The 27,448-nt window shown below is 43.1% G+C and overlaps 1 protein-coding gene across 6 annotated transcripts in view; it reads right to left on the reverse strand.

The window, feature by feature from the left end:
- TOPBP1 (DNA topoisomerase II binding protein 1) overlaps positions 1 to 27,448 on the reverse strand; it is a 252,201-nt gene that overhangs the window by 19,777 nt on the left and 204,976 nt on the right. For all 6 annotated transcript variants that reach the window (XR_015055948.1, XM_085872708.1, XM_085872711.1 and 3 more), the window contains 4 exons: positions 24,352 to 24,581; positions 20,831 to 20,961; positions 13,187 to 13,304; positions 6,785 to 6,948 (listed from right to left, as the gene is read on the reverse strand). Coding sequence is in view for 5 of the 6 variants with exons in the window: in XM_085872708.1 (XP_085728834.1) it covers positions 6,785 to 6,948; positions 13,187 to 13,304; positions 20,831 to 20,961; positions 24,352 to 24,581 (643 nt within the window). In the remaining variant the exon portion in view is untranslated. The remainder of the gene's footprint in view (positions 1 to 6,784; positions 6,949 to 13,186; positions 13,305 to 20,830; positions 20,962 to 24,351; positions 24,582 to 27,448) is intronic.

Consider the following 27,448-nt stretch of genomic DNA (forward strand, 5'->3'; position numbering starts at 1 on the left):
GAATTACCCCTTATCAAACTTGACAGTTTCTGGCAAATTTCCTGAAGCATTTGGGTAATGCCAATTTCTCCCAGCCCCTCTCCCTGATCCTGAATCTCCGCCTGCCGGACCGTCACCGATGGCCTCTCGGGCACCCGACCCGGCCAACTTCACGAGGCCAGCCTGGCAGCGCACTCGGCCACTCGGTGAACGGTGGGTGGATCCAGTAGCTCCACCAGCGCTCGGACTTCAGGGTCCGGAAGAGCAGCTAAAAATTTCTCTAGTGCCAGTCTGTCCCACGCCTCAACTGTTAGGTCCCGATACGCGATCCTGACTGATTGGTAAATGTCCTGTGCCAGCTCCTGCACTGTCTCGCCCGACTTTAATCTGCGGTGCTGGAGCTGGGCCTGTACCAGATCACAGTTTGCTGCGAACCCAAACCGACGGCTCAACGCCTCGCAAATGTGGGAGCTGGTTAACATCCCCTCCGCGATCACGTTTAACACATCTGCGGCTGGTCCCTGCAATGTTGCCACCAAATTCCCTGTACGTTCCCGCTCATTCCACCCGTTTAGTCGGGAAATACACTCAAATTGTGTCAGAAAAGCTTCAAGGCTCCCTGACCCATCAAAATTTATCAGGGGGATCACTTTCCCGGTGGCTCGCTTCCCCGCTTCCCAGTTTCTCCCTTGTCCGAATCCAGCCCAGGGATCAAACACCCTTGTGGCTGCGTATCCAATTTCGGAGCCCCCGGTGGCCAAAGATGTTTTGTGGTGAGGGTCTCATGGGTCAATTTTGCCTCCTGTTCCAAACGTTGAATGGACCGATTCACCTCTTCCCGCAGGATCCTCTGGGCCCGCACAACCTCCTCCAAGGCTCCGTTACGAGTTTGTAGCTGCTCCTCAACCAACCCGAACACTCTACTTACAAAACACGGCTCTACCAGGCCTTTATCTAAGTCTCCCTCTTGGCTCATAATTTTATCTTGTTCGTCCAGACGAGCCTCCAATCCTTTTACCTCCTCCACCAAATTCATCCCTTGCTTCTTCAGCTCTCCCCATTCTTCTACTTGCAGCCGCATACGAGCATCCACACAGGCACGATGACGTTCCAGGCCTTCATCCACTTTATCAATCCGAAAGTTCCTTGCATCAATTTTATCTTCCAATGGTTTCTGTTGATTTTCCCCCTCCAATGTAATTTCTACCTTTGTTTCCTCCAATCTATCCTCGAATTTACTTTGTATTTCCCCCAATTTAACATCCACACACTCCTGCATCTTCAGTTTTCATTTTCTCCATCTTTTCCCCGAATTCATCCCTCATTAAATCAATCCGTGCACCCAACTGTTCCCCCATTACCCCCAATTGATCTGTCATTTCTGCCCTCTGTGCTGTAATTGCACTCATTAAACGTTCCAACATTGTCTGGATCGACATCGCGCCGGTTTCCGGCGCTGCCGGCTCCGTTACGGGCGATGAAGCACGGTCCACGCTCGGAATGGGGAAGGTTCCAATCCTACCCCCGTCTCTCCCTTCCTCCTCCGACTCGCTGCCAGACACGTGGCCTTCCTTCTCAAACATCTGCACATCCGCCATGGTGCAGAAGTCCTGTTTGCCGCCAATTATATTTAATTTGAAAAATCCCGCCAAAATTTTCCCACGCTCGCACGCTTTTCTGAAGTAATTTTATATTCCAATACGTGGTGAGATATTAATCTTGGTATATTCTCCCGATACCAAATATAATTTAGAGGGGTTCGAATATCCGACACCCTGACACCAATGTGACGTCCACGGGACTTGAACGGTCCCGCCAACGTAGGATGTGGCGAAACGATGGAGGCGGTTTTGATCGCTCTATAGCAAACGGGACGAGGAAAGTGGCACGAGTCACTTTTTACTGAGTTAATAACGTTTATTTCTACACAAGAGCGATAAGAAGACTCGGCAAGAGGAGGGATCCGTGGGCGATTCGACGAAAGGTGGTGTGGATTCGGGCGTGGGGGAAAACACAAACAATTTCAATGGATATACAGCAAAATGTAAAGAATCAATCCATCGGTACGCAAATCTCAAACCCTCTAAGGCGCCAGGTACTAATTATTACCTGGTACGCCAGGTACTCCCTATCTAATTACGTGACAGTTATCATTTCTCCCTTAAAGAAATGGACATGTACTCGACAATTTATCACCACTGAATTCCTACTTCATTACATCGAGATCCTGGTACAACTCGAACAGCATGGCACACCTAATTAAACATCCTAATTACCCTTTGAATGTATACCCCCCCTCAGACATAACAATATTATATATATATATATATTTATTTAAATATATTTATATATTATTTATTGATATGTTATTATTATTATTTATTATTATTATTTTTTATATTTTTACATTTTTATTATTTTATTTACAAAAAAAAAAAGAAATTAAAAAAAGTATATATTTCTATATTGTTACGGTTGTGGGGATGGATGGAGGAATTTAATAGGGAATTTAGCATTGCATGGAGTAGTTTGGTCCGTGGATGTGTCGGAGGCATCTTGATGTGATTAAGTGGGGAAACTGAGCTTAAAGTGTTATGTGTCACCACACGGGCGGGGGGTGGGAAGGGGGGGGGGTGGGGCGGTGTTAACTAGCTCGGGAGTAAGAATAAATTCCCCAGTATGTAATCGCCCCTCTGTGAATTTTCTCTATGTTTTTATATTTCAAGATCGGTAATAAAGGTGGGGAACACGTCCCCAAAAACTACGAGCAGGCAGAAGCCCCGCTTCCAAAAGGTGACACAACAGGCGAAGTCATGCTCCCGAGGCTGATGATTGATGGGCGTGACGTCAGAGGCTAGCCAGGCGTGCCGAGCGGGTGGAGGCCCCGCCTTTCCGGGTTTCGTGCGAGTAGGCACGCCGCAGAGGCGGAGGATTTTTGAGAGGCATGATCGAAGAGGAAGGGTTGGATGAGCATTTGGAGAGAGAGAGAGAGTTGAGGTTGAGCGCGCGCTCGAGGAGGACAGCACGATCCTTGCATTCGTGTTCAGGTGATTTGGCTCGTGTGGTAAAGCAAGACGCTGGCCTTTGGCTCTTGGTTGGGTTGGTGAGGATGATCGGACACTAAGCTGTTGCACTGGGTCTCTGAGCCTTGGTGTGGAGTGCCGCTTGCGGATTGCCTGGCGTGCGTTTGTCCTGCTACGAGAGAAGCAATGAGGCGCCATTTTGTTGCGGGCGTCTGCACCTCGATTCCAATTTCCACAAAGACCAGCTCTGGGCCAAGCTAAGTAGAAGAATACTCGAAAGGAGGGGTTTTCTTTGTATTTCGTTTTCCCTTTGTGTTTGAGTCTTTGTGAAGAACGCCTCGAATTTCGGATTTAATTACTTCATTATTATAATTTCCTTTTGAATTATTGTCCTTTGCAAATATTTGTCTTTTGTATACATATTTGTCTTTTGTCCTGCTTGAAAATAAATATTTGTATTTTGTCCTTTGTAAATATTTTCATTTAATGTATTCCTGTTAAGAAGCTGTATCCGTGTATTTGCAGTAGGGTTCGAGTATGAACCCCCCTTGTGCTGTCCTGGTGCAGTCCCCCGTGTTGTGTTCCTCTGCCCCTCCGCCATTGCCCCCTCCCTTCCCGCAATTGCATTAATCTCCGAGACTCGGCTGTAGGCCTTCAAAGGGAGAAGCTTAGCCATCGGTTCAGGTCGGGGTAAAACCCCCTGGACACGATAATAGAAGAAAAAAAAAAGTTAAAAACTAAAGGTCACTAATTATTTATCACAGTGGAATTGACTGTAAAACGTCAGTGTCAAACATTAACAATGGCAAATTTTACATGCAGTTCTTTTGCAAAGCACAGTAGACAGAATCACTCTTGGCTCTGCTCGGCCAATCAATGAGCTCTGTTAAGTTAAATTAGCGTGGATCGGCTCGCTACGCTTGCCCCTCCACACATCGTTGCAGAGATTGATGTCATATATTTGCTGTGTTGGCATGATTTACACCAAGCATCATACAACCATTTATTTTCAACAAATTTGTTTGTAATATTGGTGATACTATATAAATTTGATATTTAATTTGTGATTATAAGAAGGTCCAAGTGGTCTAAATGGTCAAGGGTCTAAGGCATCTGAAGGATCTTAGCGGTCTTTTTGGTCTTCAGGGTATTTTGGGTCCTCGGGGACTTTTGGGTCTTTGGGTCATTTAAGGTCGTTTGCGACTTTTGCATCTTCGGTGACTTTGGGGTCTTTTGGGTTTTAAGAGTCCTCAGGGTCTTCAAGGGTCTTCAAAGGTCTCAGCCCTAAGGAGTCTCAGCAGTCTCAAGGGTCGAAAAGTACATTCCAATAGTACGTAAATAATAGACATATAGTCTAGACACATATATATATGTATGTATATATATATATATATATATATATATATATATATATATATATATATATATATATATATATATATATATATATATATATATATATATATATATATATATATATATAGTTATGGATTTCAGAATGCGGTCTGATAATTGCATCCACACATCCAGGTCCATAGACAGTTATTTCCTTAAATGCATGTCCAGATTCGCTCTCATACGAGCCTCGACCAAGGTATACAAAAAAAAAAAAAAGTACGAATTGATTCGATTTTGGTGATGATCAGGATCCAGATCTCCTCCACAATGTTTAAAGTTAAGGATGGATCATGACAAAACTTGTTGGATGAGTTGGCGAGGTGACAAACTGTTCAGCCTGATGAAGGTACTCTTTGCACTCTCCCAAGTACCGTTCTAGTTTATGTTTGTATTAAATAGAAGGTCGGTAGTACGTGTAACACAGATGTTGAACAATGCTTTGATATCAAGTGTAACACAGTTCATTTATCTGGAAGTTGTTCTCGGTACTTAAAGTTCACCATGCACAATTTTGATGAGCATATATGAACAAACCATGAGGCAACATGGCAATCATGCATGATGATGTATATTCAAAGGAAAGTATTGCATTAATGTTGAGAATTTATAGAAATTCATCCAGGGTTGAGGGCCCGAAGCAAGTTGCCAGCAATCTGCAGCCATGTGTTGTTGCTTTTTGATGAAATAATTTTGCAGAACCCAGCAATTTTGGCTATTAGTGTGGGTGAAGAGCAGTGGAGGAGGTGTCATTTCGTTTTTTTACGGAATAAGCGAAACGTTTGTGGCTGGTGTAAGAATCGAAGTGAGGCTGTTTAGTTGCATCCTTTTGCTCACTGTTAGAAATCACATAAAATGTTTGCGCACTGGCATAACAGGTCGCAAGTGTCAGGACATGTTACTGAAATGTTATTTTCTCGATCCATGTCAATGAGCAGATGTCAAATGCAAACTTACTGGTGGGGTATAGGCCAACATGTGGAGAGAACTACTGTACAATTATACTGCCGAGTTATGTTTGTCTTCATAATTTACGGAAACCTGGTTTCAGTTGGAATTTACAGAGTCCAGGGTAAGATTGTGTTTCTACAGTGCGCAGGTCCCAAGTACTGCCAGTGTCTGGGCAGGTGGGGTTAACCGGTAAAACCCTGATATTTCTGGAATGAAATCACATCTCCAAACATTACAATGGTGTGACAGACACTGTCCTCTTTCCCTAAGTTTTACCTACGTTTTTTTTTTCTGTTGGGTGCAACTTGGGAAGCTTCCTCCACACCCCACCCCAGAGCAATGTTGATCAATCAACATAAAAAAAATCCTTTTATATGGGCAAAACAAAGAAAATAATGTGAAACAGTGTGTGGAATGAAATGCAAAAGTGACAACAAAATGGGCAAGGTGGGATGAAGAAGGAAAGGTGGCGTTGGGTTGCACTCATTCTTAAGCAAGCTTTGCATGACTGCAGTGGCAATTATGATGATTAATAAATTATGTTTGACTGCATCAAACAGCTCAGTGATGAAATATAAATTAACTGTTAGATAACTACTCAAACACCGGCTACCCAAGTATTCACAAGTTCAGATAATCAATAACATAAAATGTATTTTTTCAGATAATCAACAATCAATAATTGCATTTTTTGCCATCTGATTAAATTTCCCAATGTCTAAATGCATTCTGCATTTCTATTGAACAAAAATGGATGGAGAAAAACTCCAAAACATTTATAAACTAGAATGGCATTCGGAAGAGCACAAACTTCCACCAGGCTGAACAGTTTACATTTTGTATCCCACTGATAGGCCGGATTTGATGACCTGAACCAAAATCCAATCGGCTTGTTCTCATCACCTACCAAACTCAACCAACAAGTTTTGTCATAACTCATCCACAACTTTTTGAGATATCATGCTATATATATATCGTTTTTTGGCACTAACTCTCAATCGTGAAGAATAACTTAAAAAAATTCCTGTATCCGGATCTGGATGTTCACCAACACCGAATCAATTTGTCCTTGTTACACACCCATCCTGTCCACCCAATTTCGTCCAACCACGTCCACAACTTTTTAAAGATTTCGTGCTATATTTTCATTGTTGGACCTATTACTCAATGGTGAAGAATGACTTAAAAATTATATTATCCGATCTTCACCAAAATCTAATCAATTTTTCTTCGTCACACACCCAACCAACCTGCCAAACAAATTTTGGCTGAATCCATCCATAACTGAAACAGACAGACAAACAGACAGGGGTGAAAGCATAACCTCCATCCACCTTCAGTGGTGGAGGAAATGAGAATTGAAAATGCAATCAGCATCATCAACCAAAAGTAGAAGAAAAAGATTGGGATGGCAATGAGATTGGCATGGGTCTTACTTGAACAAAATTGCCTGATACTCGGCAGGCCTCCAGATAGGACTTATGCAGCACCCATTTGCCAGAAGCCATGGCAGCAAGGTACTTTTCGTTTCGCAGTGGTACTCCAACCACAATGTGGGTACAGTCAGGATCAAAGTATTGTTTGTCGAGCACCAAGCCTCCTGCAAACAAAAAGACAGTGCTCCATGGGTAAAGTGCAGAATGTGACTGATCTAAACAACTAAACTGCAGTTTATAATTACACATTATAAGCAATAATGAACCGTGCTTCTCCATTGTCTCAGGTCGCTCATCTGCATTTGTTAATTTTTTTCATTTACAAATGCTTTCCGACGGTTCTGTGATTTTTCCCAGTGTATCAGTTTCAGCTTTCTACGTTACCTGGAAGGTATCGAACATTAATATCAGTCAGCCAGTCAGTCAGTCAGTCAGTCAGTGAGTCAGACAGTGAGTGATAAGAATGAGCTTTGTATATTAGGTCAATATTTTTAAGTGTTTGTGTTTGTTTGTACATTGTTCTTTCAGGGCCAACTGCAGGACCGAGAGGCTCCAAATTTTGGATGTCATAACTTCAGAATTTGGAAAAAGGTTTTAAGCTACCACATGTTGGCCTCGACATCCGTTTTGAGGCCACAAAAGGCCACTATAAAGTGTATATTGGAATATGGGGTCAGGCAGTGCTGCTCCCGGCCCAAAGGGAAAAGATAACCACCAAGAGTCCAATAACTCCATAGCTTTTCAATGTCCAACATGTCCCGAAACCACAACTGGGAAAGGCTCACACAGCCTGGCAGCAGCAAGTATCCCCCCCCCCATCCCACAGGACAGTGTCAGGTGGACCCTGCTAGTTGAGAATATATATCAGTTAAAAATAACAACACAAAGTTTGAACAAACTTTGCTTTTCAATAGCTATTAGAAAAGTATGCTGGATAAATAATGCAAGATTGGTTGTCTTCCAGAAATGTCATTTACAAAAAATACTGATCAACATGACTAACTACACAATTAGCTTTCTATGAACTCACACAAATAATTCTTTCTTTCGTTTTTCTCACACAAAAAAAAAAAAAAAAAAAAAACAGACGATAATAAAGGAACAGCTGGAAAAGATCAATGCTCCTTTCCAAGATATCAACAAAGTCCGATCCTTTATGTTTTTCAACCAGCACTGGTAGCACAAATTATAATCAGGCACGATTCCAAAATGCGTGAACTGGCTGGAGAAAAACCTTAACTGGATTGACAGAGCGATGGAACATTTCCATTGTGGCTGAGCTTTTACACCGCTTCGTCAGAAATGAAACAAATGTTATCTCATATTCTCGAGTGGTATCAGTGATGAAAAGGAACTGCACCCAATCACTTTAAAAACGAGAAAACGACCAATCAGAGATTGCAGACCCTCGCCAGGACTTGTTTTGTGTGGTGCATTTTGTGGGGCGTTTATGTACTCGTGTGTTATGTAATAAATAAGAGGCATAATTAGAAATGACACTTATAACTGCTGGCAGTGATGACTGGGTACCAAGACGTCCCGCTTTGATCGCACACCTGACATTTTTTATTACTATTCAATTGAATTTAGAATGGGATTAAAATAAATTGAATTCAAATCAAATGGAAGATCAAAACGGTGCAGTCCTGCATTGGAGTCATCAGAAGGTACTCAAAGATGCAAAAAACACAGATGACGTCATCAGGACGAACCTGCATAGGATTCACATTTCAGTTGTTACTACTCCACCCTCAAACCCAACCAGGCACAGCCAAGTGAGCCTTTTAAAATAAATAAATGAATAAATAATCCAAAAGAACCCACATCAAAAAATTAATTTATTCTGGCTGCGAGACCATGTGTCCAATCAAGTTGAAATTTAAAACATGTATTCCCCATTATGACGAGATCAAAATTGTGAAGTTTCATGCCGATTTATTAAGTGGTTCCAGAGAAAACATTATTTAATATTTTCTTCAATCCAATATGGCTGCCAAACCATGTGACATCAATTATTCCTTAAGAAACTTGGACACACATGCATTGGGGAACATTTGTGTGAAGTTTCCCCTCGATCTGTTCAGCCATTCCAGAGAAGATTTTTATATGTTGTCGGGTATATCCAATATGGCTGCCAAACCATGTATGACATATGACACAATGACATCATATGTATGAACCTTTTGTTCCTCATGGATAGGCGGTCATATCTGTAAAGTTTCACCTCGATCTGTTCAGCCATTTCAGAGATTTTTGAAGGTTTAAAAAAAAACAAAAACAATATGGCTGTCGAATCATGTGGCCGATGATGTCATCAAAACATTTTTTTGTGGACTATTATATCCCGAGATGACCCTCAAAAATTTTCAGACTGATCGGATGTCGCGTTCTACATATGCAACTATGATGTCATAATGAAGGTCCAAAACCCATCGCTTTCTCTTCCCACCTTACCCAGTCACACCCAACTGTCCCTGGACTCTGTGTCCTTTTCTTCTGACAAAGTGGAAAGTTTGCTGTCAAACCTCAACTCGGATTCTGCAACCGCTCCAGACAGCATCAATCCACGTGTCCTAAAAACCTACTCCTCTGCTCTTGCTTACCCTCTCTCTGTTCTATTCACCCTCTCATTTGCTCAAGGTCATCTGTCATCTGCTTGGAAATCAGCAAAAATTACTGCCCTGCATAAAAAATGTAAAAAAACAGATACCTGCAACTACACACCAATCAGCCTTCTCCCAATCATCAGCAAGGTTATGGAAGCCATCTTAGCTTCAGACATTAAATCCTTCTTCTTCTCCAAAGGCTTGATTTCCCATCATCAATTTGGTTTCAGACCAGGTCACTCTACCATGGATATGCTGCTTATGCTCTCTCAACAATGGATGGAGGTACTCAATGCCAGGCATGAGATTAGAGCCATGTCGCCAGACATATCACATGCTTTTGACACAGTGGCACCCTGCCCTGCTCACCAAACTCTCTTCCTATGGTATCCAAGGCTATCTCCACTGATGGCTCGCAGACTTCCTCTCCTGTCGCAGCCAACGTGTGGCCCTAAATGGAGTTCTCTCATCCCCACTTCCTATCCAGGCTGGAGTTCCTCAAAGCAGCGTTCTGGGCCCTGTTGTTTTTATGGTTTTCATCAATGATCTCTCTGACTCCCAGGAAAATCCACTTTATCTCTTTGCTGATGACTCCGCCCTCTGTCATCCCTCAGACCAGTAAGCCGCAGCTTCTTTGTTCTCTGCAGATCTGGATAAAATTACAAACGGGTCCAACACGTGGAACATGTTTTTCAATCCTGACTAATCTCTCTCACACTCTGTCTCTCCGAAAGGACCGTTTGGAAATCCCCCTCCCTCCCCAATCTCCTTTCTCAACAATTCTCTGGAACAAGTCCTTTCATTCAAGCTTTTGGGTCTCACTATCTGCCATGACCTTTCCTGGGAAAGCCACATTTCTAACCTGGCCTCCAAAGCCAGTCCCCGACTGGGCATCCTCCGTCGTACAAAGTCCTTCCTCGGCCCGCCTGAGCCCCTGACCACATACAAAGCTTTTGTCCGCAGCCTGATGGAGTCCTGCTCTCCCCTCTGAGCTCGTGCTCCTGCCTCTCACCTTTCTCAGCTTCACGCTGTGGAAACCAAGGCATTTAGGATCATTGGTATTTCCCGCGATGAGGCTGAGTCTTTGGGCCTCTCACTCTCTCACCGCAGGCAGGTCAGTGGTCTTTCTGTCTTCTACCGTCTCCTCTTCGATCTCGCCCACCCCCCCCTGCTCTGTCTGCGATATGTCCCCACCATATTTCCGCAGGGAACTCAAGGTCCGCCAAGTACCACCTTCTGGTAAAACTACCAAAGTCACGAATCATTGCTCACCTTCGCTCTTTCATTCCTCTTTTTTCCCGCCTTTAGAATAAGCTCCCACACTCTGTTCAATCCCATTCTTCCCTCCAGGCCTTCAAAACAATTGTTCACCACCACCTCTTATCTTCCCCCATCCAAAACCTCGATCTTTTCTTCCCCCATTAATCCACCCCAAACCCACCTCCTTCAAATAACTCTACTTTCCTTCATGAAAGTCCCTGTAATGTCCATCTTGTTTACCCCATGTTCCCCACCACATCCCTCTCCCTTCCACAGATCTCCGAATGTCTCCGTTCCCCACTGTTTTGTCCTTCTCTCTCATACCCCTCTTGTCTCATGCTCCCCTTGCTGTGTGTTTCATGTTCACTCTCATACGAGCCTCGACAATGTATGCCAAACAAAAAAAATCAATAAAATTGAGCACCAAGAACAACACTAAAACAAAAAACAAAGGATAAATTTCACAAGAGGCAAAATAAATGAAAGAGGAAGCATCTATATATTAATATAATACTGAAGGACCAATTTTGTGCTCCTCCTGGCGGTCGCGTCACGTTTTTCTCGGTACTGTGATCTGGACTGAAAGAAACTTCGTACCTGTAAGAGTGCATCGCACATCGTGCCAATAGTCAAACTTCAACTCTGAAGCAGAATAAACACTTTTCGTTTTACATTCGTTCACATGGCGACGTGTGACGTCACCGCTGAGAGGCATCAGGACGTCATGACATCATCGGTCATTCGCTGACGTCACTACGTCTGTCGTCCTGTCTGTCGCTGACACCGCTGAGAGGTGTAATTCCACTCCTCGAAAATAGCGTCTGCAATGTAAAACCCTCTTCTGCACATGCTGACTCCCTCAGAATGTGAATTTGACACAAAAAATGTAACAAGAAACATTGTATCTTCTCTTTATTAATACTGAAGGACCAATTTTGTGCTCCTCCTAGCGGTCGCGTCACGTTTTTCTCAGTACTGTGACCTGGACTGAAAGAAACTTCGTACCTGTAAGAGTGCATCGCACATAGAGGCAATAGTCAACTTTCATCTCTGGAGCAGAATAAACACTTTTCGTTGAGACGGGGGCGAGGAGTGAAGAGACGGGGGCAGGGAGTGAAGAGGCGGGGGGCAAGGTAAGCAAATTTTTGGGCGGGGGTAAGCAAATTGAAAGGGGAAAATGGGGGAGGGGATGGGTGGGCGGGGGCTGGGGTGAATTAAGCAGGGTTGAATGTGAGGGGGTGCACAGGGGGTGGGGGCCCAGGGGCAAGTGGGGCGGGGAATCAAGAGACCAGTGTGTGTGTGTGCGGGGAGTGAAGAGGGGGAGGCGGGGCCGGGGTAATTAAACTATTGGGCGGGCGTAAGCAAATTGAAGGCGGGGGGGGGGATGGGGCAGGGGCATGGGCGGGGGATGAGCAGACAGGGGCAATCACGCCCTGTCCAGTCCATGTCCATCGAGTATAGGTGAGCTGGTGAGGGTGGTTGAATGAACGGAATCCGTCTGTGACGGGTTTCGGCTAGTATAAATGACTGATGGAACATATCTTTCAATCGTGGAAAATCTCAACGTCTTAGCCTATTGCTCTGGATGATCATAAAATGAATCCAATGTCAATTTCCATGGCCTCTGGAGGAGGTTCAGTCTCTTGAACATTAGGCCTCAACACCAGCTATGGCATCTTCTGGGCTGACCATATTGAAAAAGTCAGATGCAGACTGGGCATCATGTCATTTCAATTAATTCCTTGGAAAAACTCAGAACTACTCAGACTAGAAGGCCTATGCCCAAAGCCCTGAGGCCACATCAATGGAGAAATGGTCTCCCCCATGAGCTATGGCCCCAGCATCTCATCTGTCTCTGAGATTCCATGGAATCGAAATCGCTCATCATCATTGGCATCTCCCGTGATGTCGCCGAAGTAAAAGCCCTGTGGCTTCTGTTTCTATGACCCTTCCTCTCGTCTGGCTCCTCTGCTCTCTCGGCCCTCCGACTATCCCCAGATACTCCAGGACACACATATTCTTCTTGTAAGCCCTTCCTCGTTAAACTCCCAAAATATAAGTTTACCACAAACCTCCAGTCTTTTGCTTTGCTATAGTCCTGTTTGTGGAACAAGCACAATCACACTTTTCATTTCATGCCTTCAAGAAGATGGTGTACTGCAATCTTTATTTTTTGTGTTCGTGGAAGAGTCAGAACACTAAATGGATCAGGATGGAACAGGATGCAAAAGGAACAGAAGAGAAGCACGTTGGTAGCGCAAAAGGAACAGTAAAAATTAAAAATCCATCCCCACCACATCCTCCCAAATTACATCTTCTATCCCCATTAGTCACACTTTCTCAGTTGGAAAAGCTGTTATTTTGCTTAGGAAAAGGACCAATTTCATAAAAACTGCAGAGTAAATTGTTTTCATAAGCAGTATCCAATTAATTAATAAAATACATTTCAGGCAACTCCTGTGTAAAACTTTTAAAAAAGTCCTTTTAAAGGATATGCAGCTATGGTTAGAGGGTGTCTCAGTTTGTGGAGGCTTACCAACTTCTTCTATGAGTTGAGAGTAGTCAATCTTGTCCTGTGGACTCATAGATGAAAGCTGGAACTTCTTTTGGAGCATCACTGTGTCCTCCTTACCAGGTCCATCACCATTTACAATCTGCCTCCATCAGATCAGCAACAACAATCTCAGAATTTCAAAAATCATTTCACTCAAATAAATGACAAGCAAAACCCATATCTCTGTTGGACAAACTTCAGAGGAACAGAAACGCATGACACGAAATAACAAAACGGAAAATAAAGATATTTTCGACAAAGAAAACAGGTTTAAACTACAGGGCACTCGGTAGAGCGCTTTCCTCTGCCACGCAATGCCTGATCCAGGAGAACATCAATTTCACTGAAAATATCTGCTGTTCTTCCTCCACTCAAAACGGTTCATCTGACCACGTGCTTGTCAAAGTAGACATCTCTCTGGCTATTATTAGAGAACCATCTCAGCACCGTCGAGTCTGGAATTTCACACAGGCTGACTGGCAGAGACTTCAAGCAGCCATCAAACTTCTAGACTCGTCTCCCATCTCTACTTCCTGTGACATCAACTTGTCCTGGGAATTATTTCAAAGAAACTTGCTCTCTCTCATGCACAGATTTATCCCACCTCGTTGTCAGTTGGCTGGCCCTTCCTCCCGCCCATGGTGCACTGAAGCTTGTGGCGAGGCTGTTGTCCTGACGAGGCTGTTGTCCTGAAACAACTTGTTTGTATATATGTACATATACATTATTATACATACATATACAAATATATATATATATATATATATATATATATATATATATATATATATATATATATATATATATATATATATATATATATATATATACATACACACACACACACACACACACACACACACACACACACACACACACACACACACACACACACACACACACACACACACACACACACACACATACATAACCGGGCGAAGTGGCGTGCGCCTGTAATCCGGCTACTCGGAGGCTTGGGTTGGAGGATCGCTTGAAGACGGGCGCTCTGCACTGGGCCGCGCTATGAGAGGGTGTAGGGCAGCCCGGAATTTTCATGGCGAAACCCAATCCTTATCCCTGTGTCGTAAGAGGCGACCAGGGTTGCGTCAGGAAGGGCATCCGGCGTAAAACCTGTGCCAAATCAGTATGCGGATCATAATGGATGATCCGCTGTGGTGACCCCCTAACGGGAGCAGCTGAAAGACAAACAACATACATACATACATACATACATACATACATACATACATACATATAAAGTGAAACCTCATTTAACTGCCAGCGCTGGGACACGGTCGTATTTGGCGGTTATGCGAGGGTGGCGGTTGAACAGGGGGTTGCTGGAAGGGATTCAGATGTCCGATATCAATGTCACGGTCTGTCCGTGCCACTGCACATGCATCCACGTGCGCCAGAATTGATCTATTGGAGGCACGTTTCAACAGTCTTTCGAGATTATTTTTCCTTTTATTCCATCCTGTTTGGATCAAAGGATAAGAAATGGATTACAAAAATATATACGTAATATGTAAACTCCATGTACGCCAGACACAGGCATATTCACATGTACTACTTCTTCTTTCGGCTGCTCCCGTTAGGGGTCGCCACAGCGGATCATCCGTTATGATCCGCATACTGATTTTGGCACAGGTTTTATGCCGGATGCCCTTCTTGACGCAACCCTGGTCGCCTCTTATGACATAGGGATAAGGATTGGGTTTCGCCATGATTCCAGGCTGCCCTACACCCTCTCATAGCACGGCTCAACGCAGAGCTCCTGTCCTCAAGCGATCCTCCAACCCAAGCCTCCGAGTAGCCCGATTACAGGTGCACGCCACTACGCCCGGTCAAACCTATTCACATGTATGTACTGTATTTGTTTCTGCAGACATATTGAAAAGAACAGAGCTCAAAGTCATGGGCTCATAGTAATTGTGCATATCATTTGCTTATGCCATGATAAGGAACTGAAGATCGTAACTTACAATCTGTACAAGTATTTTGTACACGGCATTGGCGACGATATCGCCAACTGTCCGGCACTTAAGTTCAAGTTTCCACAGAAGAGAGAAATGATTAGCAATCTCTTGCTGGCTCGCAGACGAGTTCTCCTTTGCGTATTAGCATATCATGCGTTTCTGATCAAGTGTTAAACACAATCTCAGCTTCTTTTTTCCAGACATGCAGAACAAAATCTTTGAACTGAACAGTCTCAATGCACGCTGTGAGGCAGACGGGACCAGCACGTGCTCCCGCTGACCATTCACCGATGATGACGAAGGTTATTTTTAGATGAGTGCACAATATTCGTGATGTGGCGAAGTACAGGCGATCACTGGCGGTTAGCGCTGGCGGATAAACGAGGGTGGTTTTCATTGTTATAAGTACTTATGTACTGGGAAAACGTTGGCGGATGGCGGTGGCGGATCGTAATTGAAAAATACATGATGGAAATTGGGAAACCCTGATTTCCAGGTGGAAGGTGAGGGTGGCGGTTAATCGAGGTTACACTGTATATATACATATACATACATACATATATATGTATATATATATATATATATATATATATATATATATATATACATATATATATATATATACAAAAACATTCATACATATATATATATATACAAAAACATTCATACATATATATATATATATATATATATATATATATATATATATATATATATATATATATACATATATACACACATACATACATACATATATACACACATACATACATATATATGCATATATATATATATATATATATATATATATATATATATATATATATATATATATATATATTGTGACGTCCACGGGACTTGAACAGTCCCGCCAACGTAGAATGAGCCAAAATGATGGAGGCGGTTTATTTATTTATAACCCAAACATGGCGGTTCTAATCGCTCTACCGCAAACGGGACGAGGAAGGTGGCACGAGTCGCTTTTCACTGAGTTGATGATGTTTATTTGTTTTTACTATTAACCAGAAATAACAAGACTCGGCAAGAAAAGGGATCCGGGGCGATTCGACGGGATGGTGTGGGATCGGGCGTGGGGAAAAACACAGACAATTCCAATGAATATACAGATCTCAAACCCTCTAAGGCGCCAAGCGCGCGCTCACACACACACACACACACACACACACACACACACACACACACACACACACACACACACACACACACACACACACACACACACACACACACACACACACACACACACACACACACACACAACGTAGCTACTTCTGGTGGTCAGGCTGGACCGTGGTGTGGACGCAACTGTCCCTGGATCGGCGTCGGACGAGCTGGCCTTGCTCTCGTCAGGGGGGCAGGAGAAACCGTGGTGCTGTCGACCTCCTGGTCCTGGCCCAAGTCCGCTCACAGCCACCAGGGAACCAGTTCTGGCGCCAAGTTGCGAGCAGGAGAGGGAGGCAGGTCCACCCGCCGTTCGACCCCGTACTCCGAGTCAGCAGAACCCCAGAGCCAACCAAGGTGAGGCACGAGGCTCAGCAAGGCTCCAAGACACGATGAAGAACACGATCGAATCAGCACAACAACAAGTATGCTTCCCGCGCAACAGCCTCCACACCAAAAAAACACGATCATTTTTGTCCCGATCTTCTTCCTCTCCCTTTTCGACCCCGAACAGAACCTTTTTATCCTCCTGTCCTCGTCACTTCCAATCGAGCCGTTTATTGGCCCACCGCCGTCGCCTTCTGCCAATCGTGATCACGGGGCGGAGCCATCCGCTGCACTGTCCTGTGATGTCACGGCCAGTCTCCAGAGAATACCAAAAGGGGTTTACGCAGACACACTTACCCTATCCCGTGTCCCTATCTAATTACGTAAAATTATCATTTCCCCCCTTGAAGAAATGAACATTTACTAGACAACTTATCACCACTGAATTGCTACTTATTACATCGAGATCCTGGTAAACTCGAACAGCATGGCATACCTAATTAAACATCCTAATTACCCTTTGAATGCATACCCCCCTCAAACGTAACAATATATATATATATATATATATATATATATATATATATATATATATATATATATATATATATACATATATATTTTCTATATGTTGCCGGCCTTCTCATCATGATCCATTCTTCCGCCCCGAGCTGAACTTTGCATTGTACTACACCAGCCTGCACGGGTTGTGGCAGACCCAGAGACCAGCTCATGCCTGGTTAAAGTTGTCGCCTGCTCCCTTCACGGTATAAATTTGATATTTTCAGTGCCACAGTGGGTTACTTATTTCCTTTTTTTCCATAAGATCATGTATGTTCCCTCGTTTCATTTCTTTTGTTGTGTATTTTGACCACCAGATTTGTTCTGCATTTTTTGATCGTCCTGTTCTTCCTTATCCCCTGCATTTCATTTGTAAATCAACCACTTATTACCTCCACCACCAAAGAGGAAAGAAGGTTATGTTTTCACCCCTGTCTGTCTGTTTGATTGTGTGCAGGAGATCTCAAAACGTTGCTCACAGATTTGGATGAATTTTGGTGGGCAGGTTAGGTGTGTGACAAGGATGAACTGATTAGATTTTGGTGAAGATCCGGATCTGGATCCGACTACTATAATTTTTTTTTAATGAATCTTCACCGTTGAGAGTTAGAGCCAAAAACGATTTCTAGCATATCTCAAAAAGTTTTGGACGGATTTGGAAGAAACTTTGTGGACACGTTGGGTCAGTGACGAGGAAGAATCAATTCAATTTTGGTGAAGATCCGAATGTGGATTCCATATTTTTTTGAGTGATTCTTCACCATAGCGATTGGGCTAAACTGATGTATGTTAAGATTTCTCAAAGTTGTGGATGGAATCAGACAAAACTTGGTGGATAGGGTGAGTGTGTGACAAGGACGAATTGATTTGATTTTGGTGAAGATATTAATCTGGATCCGGACACGAGAATTATTTAATTTTAATAGTGATTCTTCACCATTGAGAGACATAGAAGCTGTTTTTGCAGCAAGGGAGGGGGGGACCAACTCTTTATAAATGCCCATTATTTTGGAATGAGATGTTGGATGAGCAGGTGTCCATATAGTTTTGGCCAGGTAGTGTCGGGACCAAAAATGATATTTCGAATGATATTTCAAAAATGTATTGAGCCCGATATGTTCTCGTGGATTGAGCATTGCGTGGTGGAGGTATGTGCTCTACCAAGTGCCCTTATCGCTTGATAAGAATCATCTTCCTGTTTTTTTCCTTCGCACGTGATCCACTGTCAGTTTTTATTAAGCGATGTTTGGGGAATCGTAATATGTAAAAGAACGCAGTAAATTGTAGCATCTTTTCAGCATTCACAGCGGCCTTTGGACCGAAGGTTCAGAGCGCCCACCTTAGCTGGGTGCCTGACACGACACACCATTCTTTTCGTTCTGTTATGTGCTGTTCCATTCTGCGTTCTCGCTCCTCCACAAGCCGATACTATTTAAAAATAGAATCCTTTCAATAAACTCAAGATTAGCTTCTGGCTGACTGTTGGTTGTATAATGATCAATCATATAATGTTGAGTTTTACGACAGCTGAATTAAAATAGGGAAATTATGTTGGTGTTTGAAATTTGCAAAGAAAATCCTGGAATTTGCACCAATGCAAGCTTGTTTCACTGGGGAATGTATTGTAAATGCAAACGCCAACGTCACAAGCAAGTATTTTCCTGGACGAATCAGATTCAAATGGGCGAATCACCTCTGCGTAAAGCTGACTTTCGGTATATTCGGAGTATGTTTCATTTTAGAAACTACGCCATATTTGAGGTGTATTGTTACAGAAAATAAATATATTTTCAATAAAATATAAAAAATAAAAATATTTTCAAACATGTCTCAATAAGAAATGGCAAATTAAATGACAATGCCTCAATTAATACTGGAGTGATTATATTACTAACATGTCCACCCCACTTATCCCCTCGAGTCTGACAATTAAATGGCAACTCTAAAACATATTTGTTATTGCAGAAAAAAAAAATGAAGGGGTTGAATTATAAAAGTACAAGCGAGGTACCCTTGCTTTGCATGGAAGGGGGCTGGACAGCCAGTTCGTGAAGGACTTGAGAAAAATTGACTGACTGCAGCTTATGCCAACAAAAGTAAGGTGGGTAATATTTCTATGATGCCACAATAGTGAAATTGCAAATGACAAATCCGCGAATGTCATGGGTAAAAATCCTCACATCACTTCTCATTCTGCTTTCAACTCAATCTTTCCATACATTTTCATTCAAATATCATCATTGCAATCAAAAATGAATACGATACCATTAATATTACAAAATACAAACACTCGTGAGGTGAACAAATAGACCTCATTCTCACGTGACACCTAATACTACAGACAAATCTGCCAACGCGGAAGGGTGGACACAAAACACTTCGTTTGGATTGAAAATTAAAATCATAATTACACTGAGAAATTTTTGAAACCTCCCACCTACATTTGAATGGATAAAAGTGGGGTCCGTTCAGGTGGAAACTCAAAATCACAATTGTATTGAGATATCAAACCAGCGAATGTTTCTGCCGAACCTGTGATTGTGTTTACTTCTGGATCGGGAGCAGTTTCGTACAGATCGAAAAGTTAAAATCATAATTGAATTGAGGCATTAATGAAACCTCCCACCCACCACAGGACATCTACTGAGACCCCAAAACATTTCACACAAGCTTTGACAGGGCTAGCCCCAAAATTTAGTGAGGAGTTAAGAGACGGATGGACGGACGGATAGACAGACACTCCTGCTTTATTACCTCTGTCACCAAAGGTGGATGGAGGCCATGTTTTCACACCTGTCTGTCTCTGTTTGTGAACAGGATATCTCAAAAAGTTGTGGACGGATTCGGCCGAAATTTGGTGGAGAGCTTGGGTATGTGACACGGACAAAACGATTAGATTTTGGTGAAGATCTGAATGTGAATCTGGATCAGAATTTTTTTAAAAACTGATTTTCTACTCTTGAGAGATGGGGCCAAAAACGACATACATCAGGATATCTCAAAAAAGTTGTGGAAGGCTTTGGATGAAACAAGATGAGCATGTGAGGTATGTAACAAGGAAGAATTGATTCGATTTTGGTGAAGATCCAAATCCGGATCCGGATCCGATAATTTTTCAAGTGATTGTTCACTCTTGAGTGATCGGGCGAAAACAATATACAGCATGATATGTCAAAATGTTGTGGATGGATTCAGACAAAACTCGGTGGGCAGGTTGGGTATGTGACAAGAACAAGCCGATTAAATTTTAGTTCAGGTCTTAATCCAGATCTGGCCTATCAGTGGGATACAAAATGTAAACTACTCAGCTTTGTAGAGGTGTTTGCTCTACCAAATGCCTTATAAGTAATATCGCTGTTTTAATAAATTCCAAAGAGGGGAATAGGGTAGTTCTATGCATCATCCTATTAAAAAACAGTGGCAAACAGCTTGTCCAATGGCATTGGAAGTCTTTAATCATTATACACATTTTTCATCACACAATACTTTGGCTCATGACAAATAAATGACAATCATTTATGGAAAAGCTATAGGCAGAAAATATCAGGGGAGGGGGGGACAGTACAAGAGTACAGACCTGCTGTTCAGATGCAAATGTAGCTGGTGGGTTTGCTCTGGGTAACGTGACGCAGGGAGCACTAGGTACTGGAGTTGCAACTGAACTCTCACTTGCATGGTGTGTGATTCTACATGCCATAGGAGAGGAATCTGCACCACAGTAAACATGCATTTACATTATTCTGACAAAGAAACAAATCGGAATCTCAATTATTTTCCATTTACTATCAAAATATCTAGAATGAGAACAGCACTCGGGAGAGTGAATACCTCCCTCCGCCAGGCTGAACAGTTGACGTTTTGTATTCCACCAATAGGTGGGATCCGCATCCCACCACAATTCGTCCTTGTCACACAACAAAATCTAATTGGCTTGTTCTTGTTACCTACCCAACTCATCCACAAAATTTTGTCATAATCGATCCACAACATTTGAAAAATCATGCCACACTGCATATAATTTTTTCGCTCCCTCTCTCAATGGTGAAGAATCACTAAAAAATTTAAAATTATCATGTCTGGATATGAATCTTCTTCAAAATATAATCACTTCATCCTTGTCACACACCCAACCTGTCCACCAAGTTTCGTCCAAATCCATTCATAACTTTTTGAGATATTCTGCTCAAAGACAAACCAGCAAACAAGATAAGCCGGCAGGCGGACATGGGTAGTCGGCCGTTGCTAGGCAACGGAGGGGTCCATAGCAACGGTTCTTTCTCACACATAACGAGGACATACCATGAACCTACCATACCAGTTTCATGTATATCTGACTCATAGTCTCAGAGATATAACGAACTTCGTTTTTTTATTGTTTTCGACCAGGGTTCATTCAAAGTCGATCTTCTCCGACAGTTTTCATAGGATCCGGCTGGAAATTTTTGACAATATGGATGAATGTACTGCCCACAGTCGCTCGTGGCCAGATTTTTGATTTTCGAAAAAATAAATTTTTTATGATTTTTCTAAAATTTCAAAGTCCCGTTGCTAGGCAACGGTGGTGTCCATAGCAACGGTTCTCATTTGCACACAACTAGGTCATGGTATGAACCTACCAACCAAGTTTCATCAAAATCCCCATTGTATTAACTGAAATTGCCATTTTAAACACTGATAATAAGGGTAGAAAAAAAACAACTCCAAATTTTTTTTTTGAGATTTTTTTTTTTTTTCGACTCCATCGACGGAAATCTATCTATAATTCCAGCAATCTGTGTGTGTGTGCGTGTGACTGTCTGTCTGCGACCGCAGTTTCTCGCCGACCGCCGGTCCGATCGGATTGAAACTTGCCAGGAATATTGCCGGGGCCCCGTGGATGTGCCTTCGAGGTTTGATGTCAATCGGATGAGCGGTTCCCAAGTTACGGCCATTTATCTGTCGACCAATGACAAGACACGGTGCTATGACATCACGAATGACGTCACAATTAATGTTTATTTATTTATTTTGCACGATTGACGGTCTGATCTGATTGAAACTTGCCAGGAATATTGCTGGGGACCCGCGGATGTGCCTTTTCAAGGTTTGATATTAATCGGATAAGCGGTTCCCAAGTTACGGCCATTTATCTGTCGACCAATGACAAGACACGGTGCTATGACATCACGAATTACATCACAATTAATGTTTATTTATTTATTTATTTATTTTGTACGATTGACGGTCCGATCTGATTGAAACTTGCCAGGAATATTGCTGGGGACCCGCGGATGTGCCTTTTCAAGGTTTGATATTAATCGGATAAGCGGTTCCCAAGTTACAGCCATTTATCTGTCAACCAATGACAAGACACGGTGCTATGACATCACGAATGATGTCACAATTAATGTTTATTTATTTATTTATCATGATTACTATTTTTTTGCAGACTTGACGGTCCGATTTGATTGAAACTTGCCAGGAATATTGCTGGGGACCCGCGGATGTGCCTTTTCAAGGTTTGATATTAAGGTTTGAGAGTGGGGGCGAGAGAGAGAGAGAGGGGCGAGAGAGAGGAGCGAGAGAGGAGGGGGAGAGAGGAGGGCGAGAGAGGGGGTGAGAGGGGGGGCAAGAGAGGGGAGGGAGAGAGGGGGATGAGAGAGAGGGGGCGAGAGAGGGGGTGAGAGAGAGGGGCGAGAGAGGAGGGGCGAGAGAGGAGGGGCAAGAGAGAGGGGGCATCACAATTCAAGAGAGGGGGAGAGAGGAGGGGCGAGAGGGGGGAGAGTGGGGGCGAGAGAGGGGGTGAGAGTGGGGGCGAGAGAGGGGGTGAGAGTGGGGGCGAGAAAGAGGGGTGAGAGAGGAGGGGGGGAGAGAGGAGGGACGAGACTAGGGGGGGAGCGAAAGAGAGGGGCGTCACAATTCTTCTTCTTCTTCGTTTGATATAACATCACAATTGACGCTGGGGACCTTAGTATGTTTCTCCCAGGTGTTTCCCAAGTGATGGCCATTTATGATACGGTTGGTCCGATCTAATTGAAAAAATGCCCCAATCCAGTCGTCGTTTACGAGAGCGAAGGAACGAAGCTGCACATACTGGCACGCCTCACCCACGAGAGAGGGTACTGGCACGAGAGAGGGGGAGAGAAGAGGGGGCGAGAGAGGTGGGGGGGGGAAGAGGGTGAAAAAATGCCCCAATTCATTCGTCGTTTACGCACATACGGGCCCGCACTAGTACTGATAATAAGGGAAGAAAGAAAAATCTCAAATTTGTTTTTTTTCGACGAGATCGACTCCCCAAAACTGACGACTGACGTCATGCCAAGCACAATACTTGCTATATCCTGAAAACAAATTTGACCTTAAAAAGAATTGGTGGTTGAATTCAATGACGAACTATGCATATCCTCTTCAAATTTCAAGTCAATCGGATGAAAATTGATGATTTAAGAAATCTGGCCTATGTTGACCTTGACACCTCAAAAATAATTGGTGCCTGAATTCAGTGACCTGATATGCAAATTATGTTCAAATTTAAAGTCAATAAGATGAAAATTGAGGATTTTAGAAAATTCACCAGTTGTTTATCTTTGGCCTACATTGACATTTTGGCATGTGTTGACCTCAAAAATAATTGGTGGTTAAATTAATTGACCTGATGCACAAATCCTCTTCAAATTTCAAGTAAATCAGATGAAAACTTCCGATTTCAGAATTTCGACATTTGGCCCATGTTGACCTTTCGATGTCAACCTCAAAATCAATAGGCTTCTTGCTTATGAGCAATTCCACCGTTTGGTGAAGTTTTGTGAAGATTGGTTTGAAATTGTGACCTGTAGGTGATTGACATATAGACAAACAGACAGAAATAACAGACCAGACCAACCAATATACTTGTGAATCTTCGTTTTCACAAGTAACAAACACACAGGGGTGAGAACATAACCTTTGCCCACCTATGTTGGCGGAGGTAATTAATTTATACAAGCATCCGAATTAAACGAATTAAAAAAATAAATAACTAAGAGACATTCTTAAATTATTGCAAAATCGGAAATAATTTTGGTTGGATTTGCTTGCTTAGCAGCACTCCAACCTCAGATGTTAGAACTGCATTCGTACCCCGATTTGCAGTCAAAGCACCATCAATTGCTGGTGAAGATTTTGCAGAATGTTCGGTGCTCGGCCGTTCTTGCTGAGGCAAAGAAGAAGAGGAAGGTTCATGCTCTCCTTGGCTACAATTCACATGAAGCTTCTTAGCCAGTCGAGCTCGCTCTTCCCGTGCCGTTGGATCATCCCACACAATTTGTTCACTCTGGGAATGTTCTGAATGCACCTCTGAAAGCTTGTTCCTGCACCACCAAGACATGTAATCACAAGCTTGGGTCGAAATAAGTTTTGATATAAATCCACACAAAATTTATAAATGTTATGAAAACTCTCCACTCAAGAAAATTGTGAATGAAAATACAGGATTACAAAACAACAGTTAAGTCAGTAAATGGTGTCCTTCACGAGTGTTCCACTCCTGAAGGGTCAAACACCTTTCCCATTTTATGATGGACAAAGTACATACTTGACATGATTTTGATGTCGCATGACATCACTTTGGGTTACCGAACCTCATTCCATCAATGATTAATATGAACGGAGTTGGAAACCACAATGTGGAGGTATTTTATGAGCTATTTCTGTGAATGATTACAATGGAGTGCCTTGAAAATCTCATTTCAGGATGCGACAACACAAGAACTACACAAACCTATAACACTAGATTTCAGCAATGAAAAGCCAGCATATTTTAGAGTTATACCTAGAACTTCAAAATGATCATAAAAATCGATACCCATTGAAATCCATTCAAATATTGCTGTGATGAGAAAGTTTATTGCAGAACTCCATTCACATGGAAGCACTGTGGAACCACTTTCACAATCTATCTATAATTCCAGCAATCTCTGTGTGTCTGTCTGTCTGTTTGTTTGTCTGCGACCGCCGTTTCTCGATGACCGCCAGACCGATCCGATTGAAACTTGCCAGGAATATTGCCGGGGACCCGGGGATGTGCCTTTTCGAGGTTTGATATCGATCGGACGAGCGGTTCCCAAGTTACGGCAATTTTATTGCTTTTTCAGTGTTGAAAAGGTGTATATATGGCAGCTGAAGGTGTCGTTCCACCTTCTCACCTTATCATGCCTTTTTTCCCAAAGTATTAATAACCAGACGACCACAGGTCCGATCGGATTGAAACTTGCCAGGAATATTGCCGGGGCCCCGCGGGTGTGTCTTTTCAAGGTTTGATATCAATCGGCCAAGCGGTTCCCAAGTTACGGCCATTTATCTGTCAACCAATGACAGGACACGGTGCTATGACATCACGAATGATGTCACAATGAATGTTTATTTAAATTGTTTGTTTTTTTTGCACGATTGACGTCACAATTCTTCTTCTTCGTTTGGTATGACGGCACAATCGGCACTGGGGACCTGAGTATGTGCCTTTTCAAAGTTTGATATCGTTCTTCCTCATCCATTTCAGCTGTTTCCCAAGTGTTTCCCAAGGTTTGAAAGCTGTTTTTTTCCCAAGGTTTGAATTAATTGTTCAAATTATTAATTAATCCCAAGGTTTGAATTTTCCCAAGGGAAACAGCTGTTTCCCAAGGGTTTGAAAGCTGTTTTTTCCCAAGGTTGGAATTAATTGTTGTGCTTGGTAGACATTTGTGAATACATTTACAGAGAGAGGGGCGAGAGAGGAGAGGGGAGAGAGGAGAAGGGAGAGAGGGGAGATAGAAGGGCGAGAGAGGGGAGAAGAGGGGGGGGCAAGAGAGGGGAGGGAGAGAGGGGGGCGAGAGAGGAGGGGGAGAGAGGGGGGCGAGAGAGGGGGGCGAGAGAGCGGGGGTGTCACAATTCTTCTTCTTCGTTTGATACGACGTCACAATTGATGCTGGGGACCTGATACTGCAGGCACGAAGCTGCACATACTGGCACGCACCTAGGGGCACGCCTCTACGGGCCCCTTCTTCTTCATTTGATATGACGTCACAATTGATGCTGGGGACCTGATACTGCAGGCACGAAGCTGCACATACTGGCACGCACATACTGGCACGCACCTACGGGCACGCCTCTACGGGCCCGCCCTAGTTTATTAAATGATATAAAAGTCTGGTCCAGATACAGTGTTTCAAGAGACCAATTCATCTTCAATAATAACAGAAAAAAATACAAGAAATAATGAATAATAAATGAATAAGATTGTTTGAAGTACTGGTATATTCTTCAGCCAAGTCCGTCTGAAAGACCTGTTCCTCTGAAATGATGTACATACAATGTTAGATTTGGGATTAAAAGACAACCAAGATAAATTAAACCCAATTTAAATCAGGCTACAAATTCCTGACATATTAATTTTCAGTCATCCCCCCCCCCCCCCATCCATTGGGAACATTCTCTGTGCAGAGCGTTGGTGCTGCCTAAGCAGTCTTCTTGGCGATTGGGCACAATCCTGGACAGATTGCCACTCCGACACAGGATACCAGCAAGCTGGCACTCATTTTGCCAACCTCGGAAGGATGACAGGCTGAGTCAACCCCATCTGGTGTTAATTCAACAGCAAAGCAGGATTCAAACTCAGGACCCTGGGATCCCAAGCCCACCACTCTCGCCATTAAGCCAACACCAGGAACACCCCTCCCCCCCAATCCCCAAGTCCACTTCTCAAGTGTACGAAGGGTCTGCTGTGGAATTGCTGTATGGACCCAAATACAGTGTTCAAAAAGACACAGGCACAAATTTGGAGGTCCACTCCTCGATGTCTCAAAAAAAAAATATCGACAAACGAACAAACTTTCTTGATGTGACTATGATATGACTTCTTGATATGAATATGATATGACTGTGGGCAAGGTGTCCAATTTTATGCCAGCAAAAACCAAATCATCAAACCCTATGAAAGCTGTTTTTTCCCAAGGTTGGAATTAATTGTTGTGCTTGGTAGACATTTGTGAATACATTTACAGAGAGAGGGGCGAGAGAGGAGGGGGAGAGAGGAGAAGGGAGAGAGCGGGGAGATAGAAGGGCGAGAGAGGGGGGAAGAGGGGGGTGAGAGAGGGGAGGGAGGGGGGGGCGACAAAGTCCCCCACAGCCACAAAGTGCCCATTTATGCAATAATTTGCACTTTTGACATCCCTGGCTTCGTTCGGAGGTGTCGTCTGCCAGA

This window comes from Eptatretus burgeri, chromosome 3, assembly GCF_056783735.1.
Source record: "Eptatretus burgeri isolate ZD-2024b chromosome 3, Ebu_testis_v1, whole genome shotgun sequence".
Classification (NCBI taxonomy): Eukaryota; Metazoa; Chordata; class Myxini; order Myxiniformes; family Myxinidae; genus Eptatretus; species Eptatretus burgeri.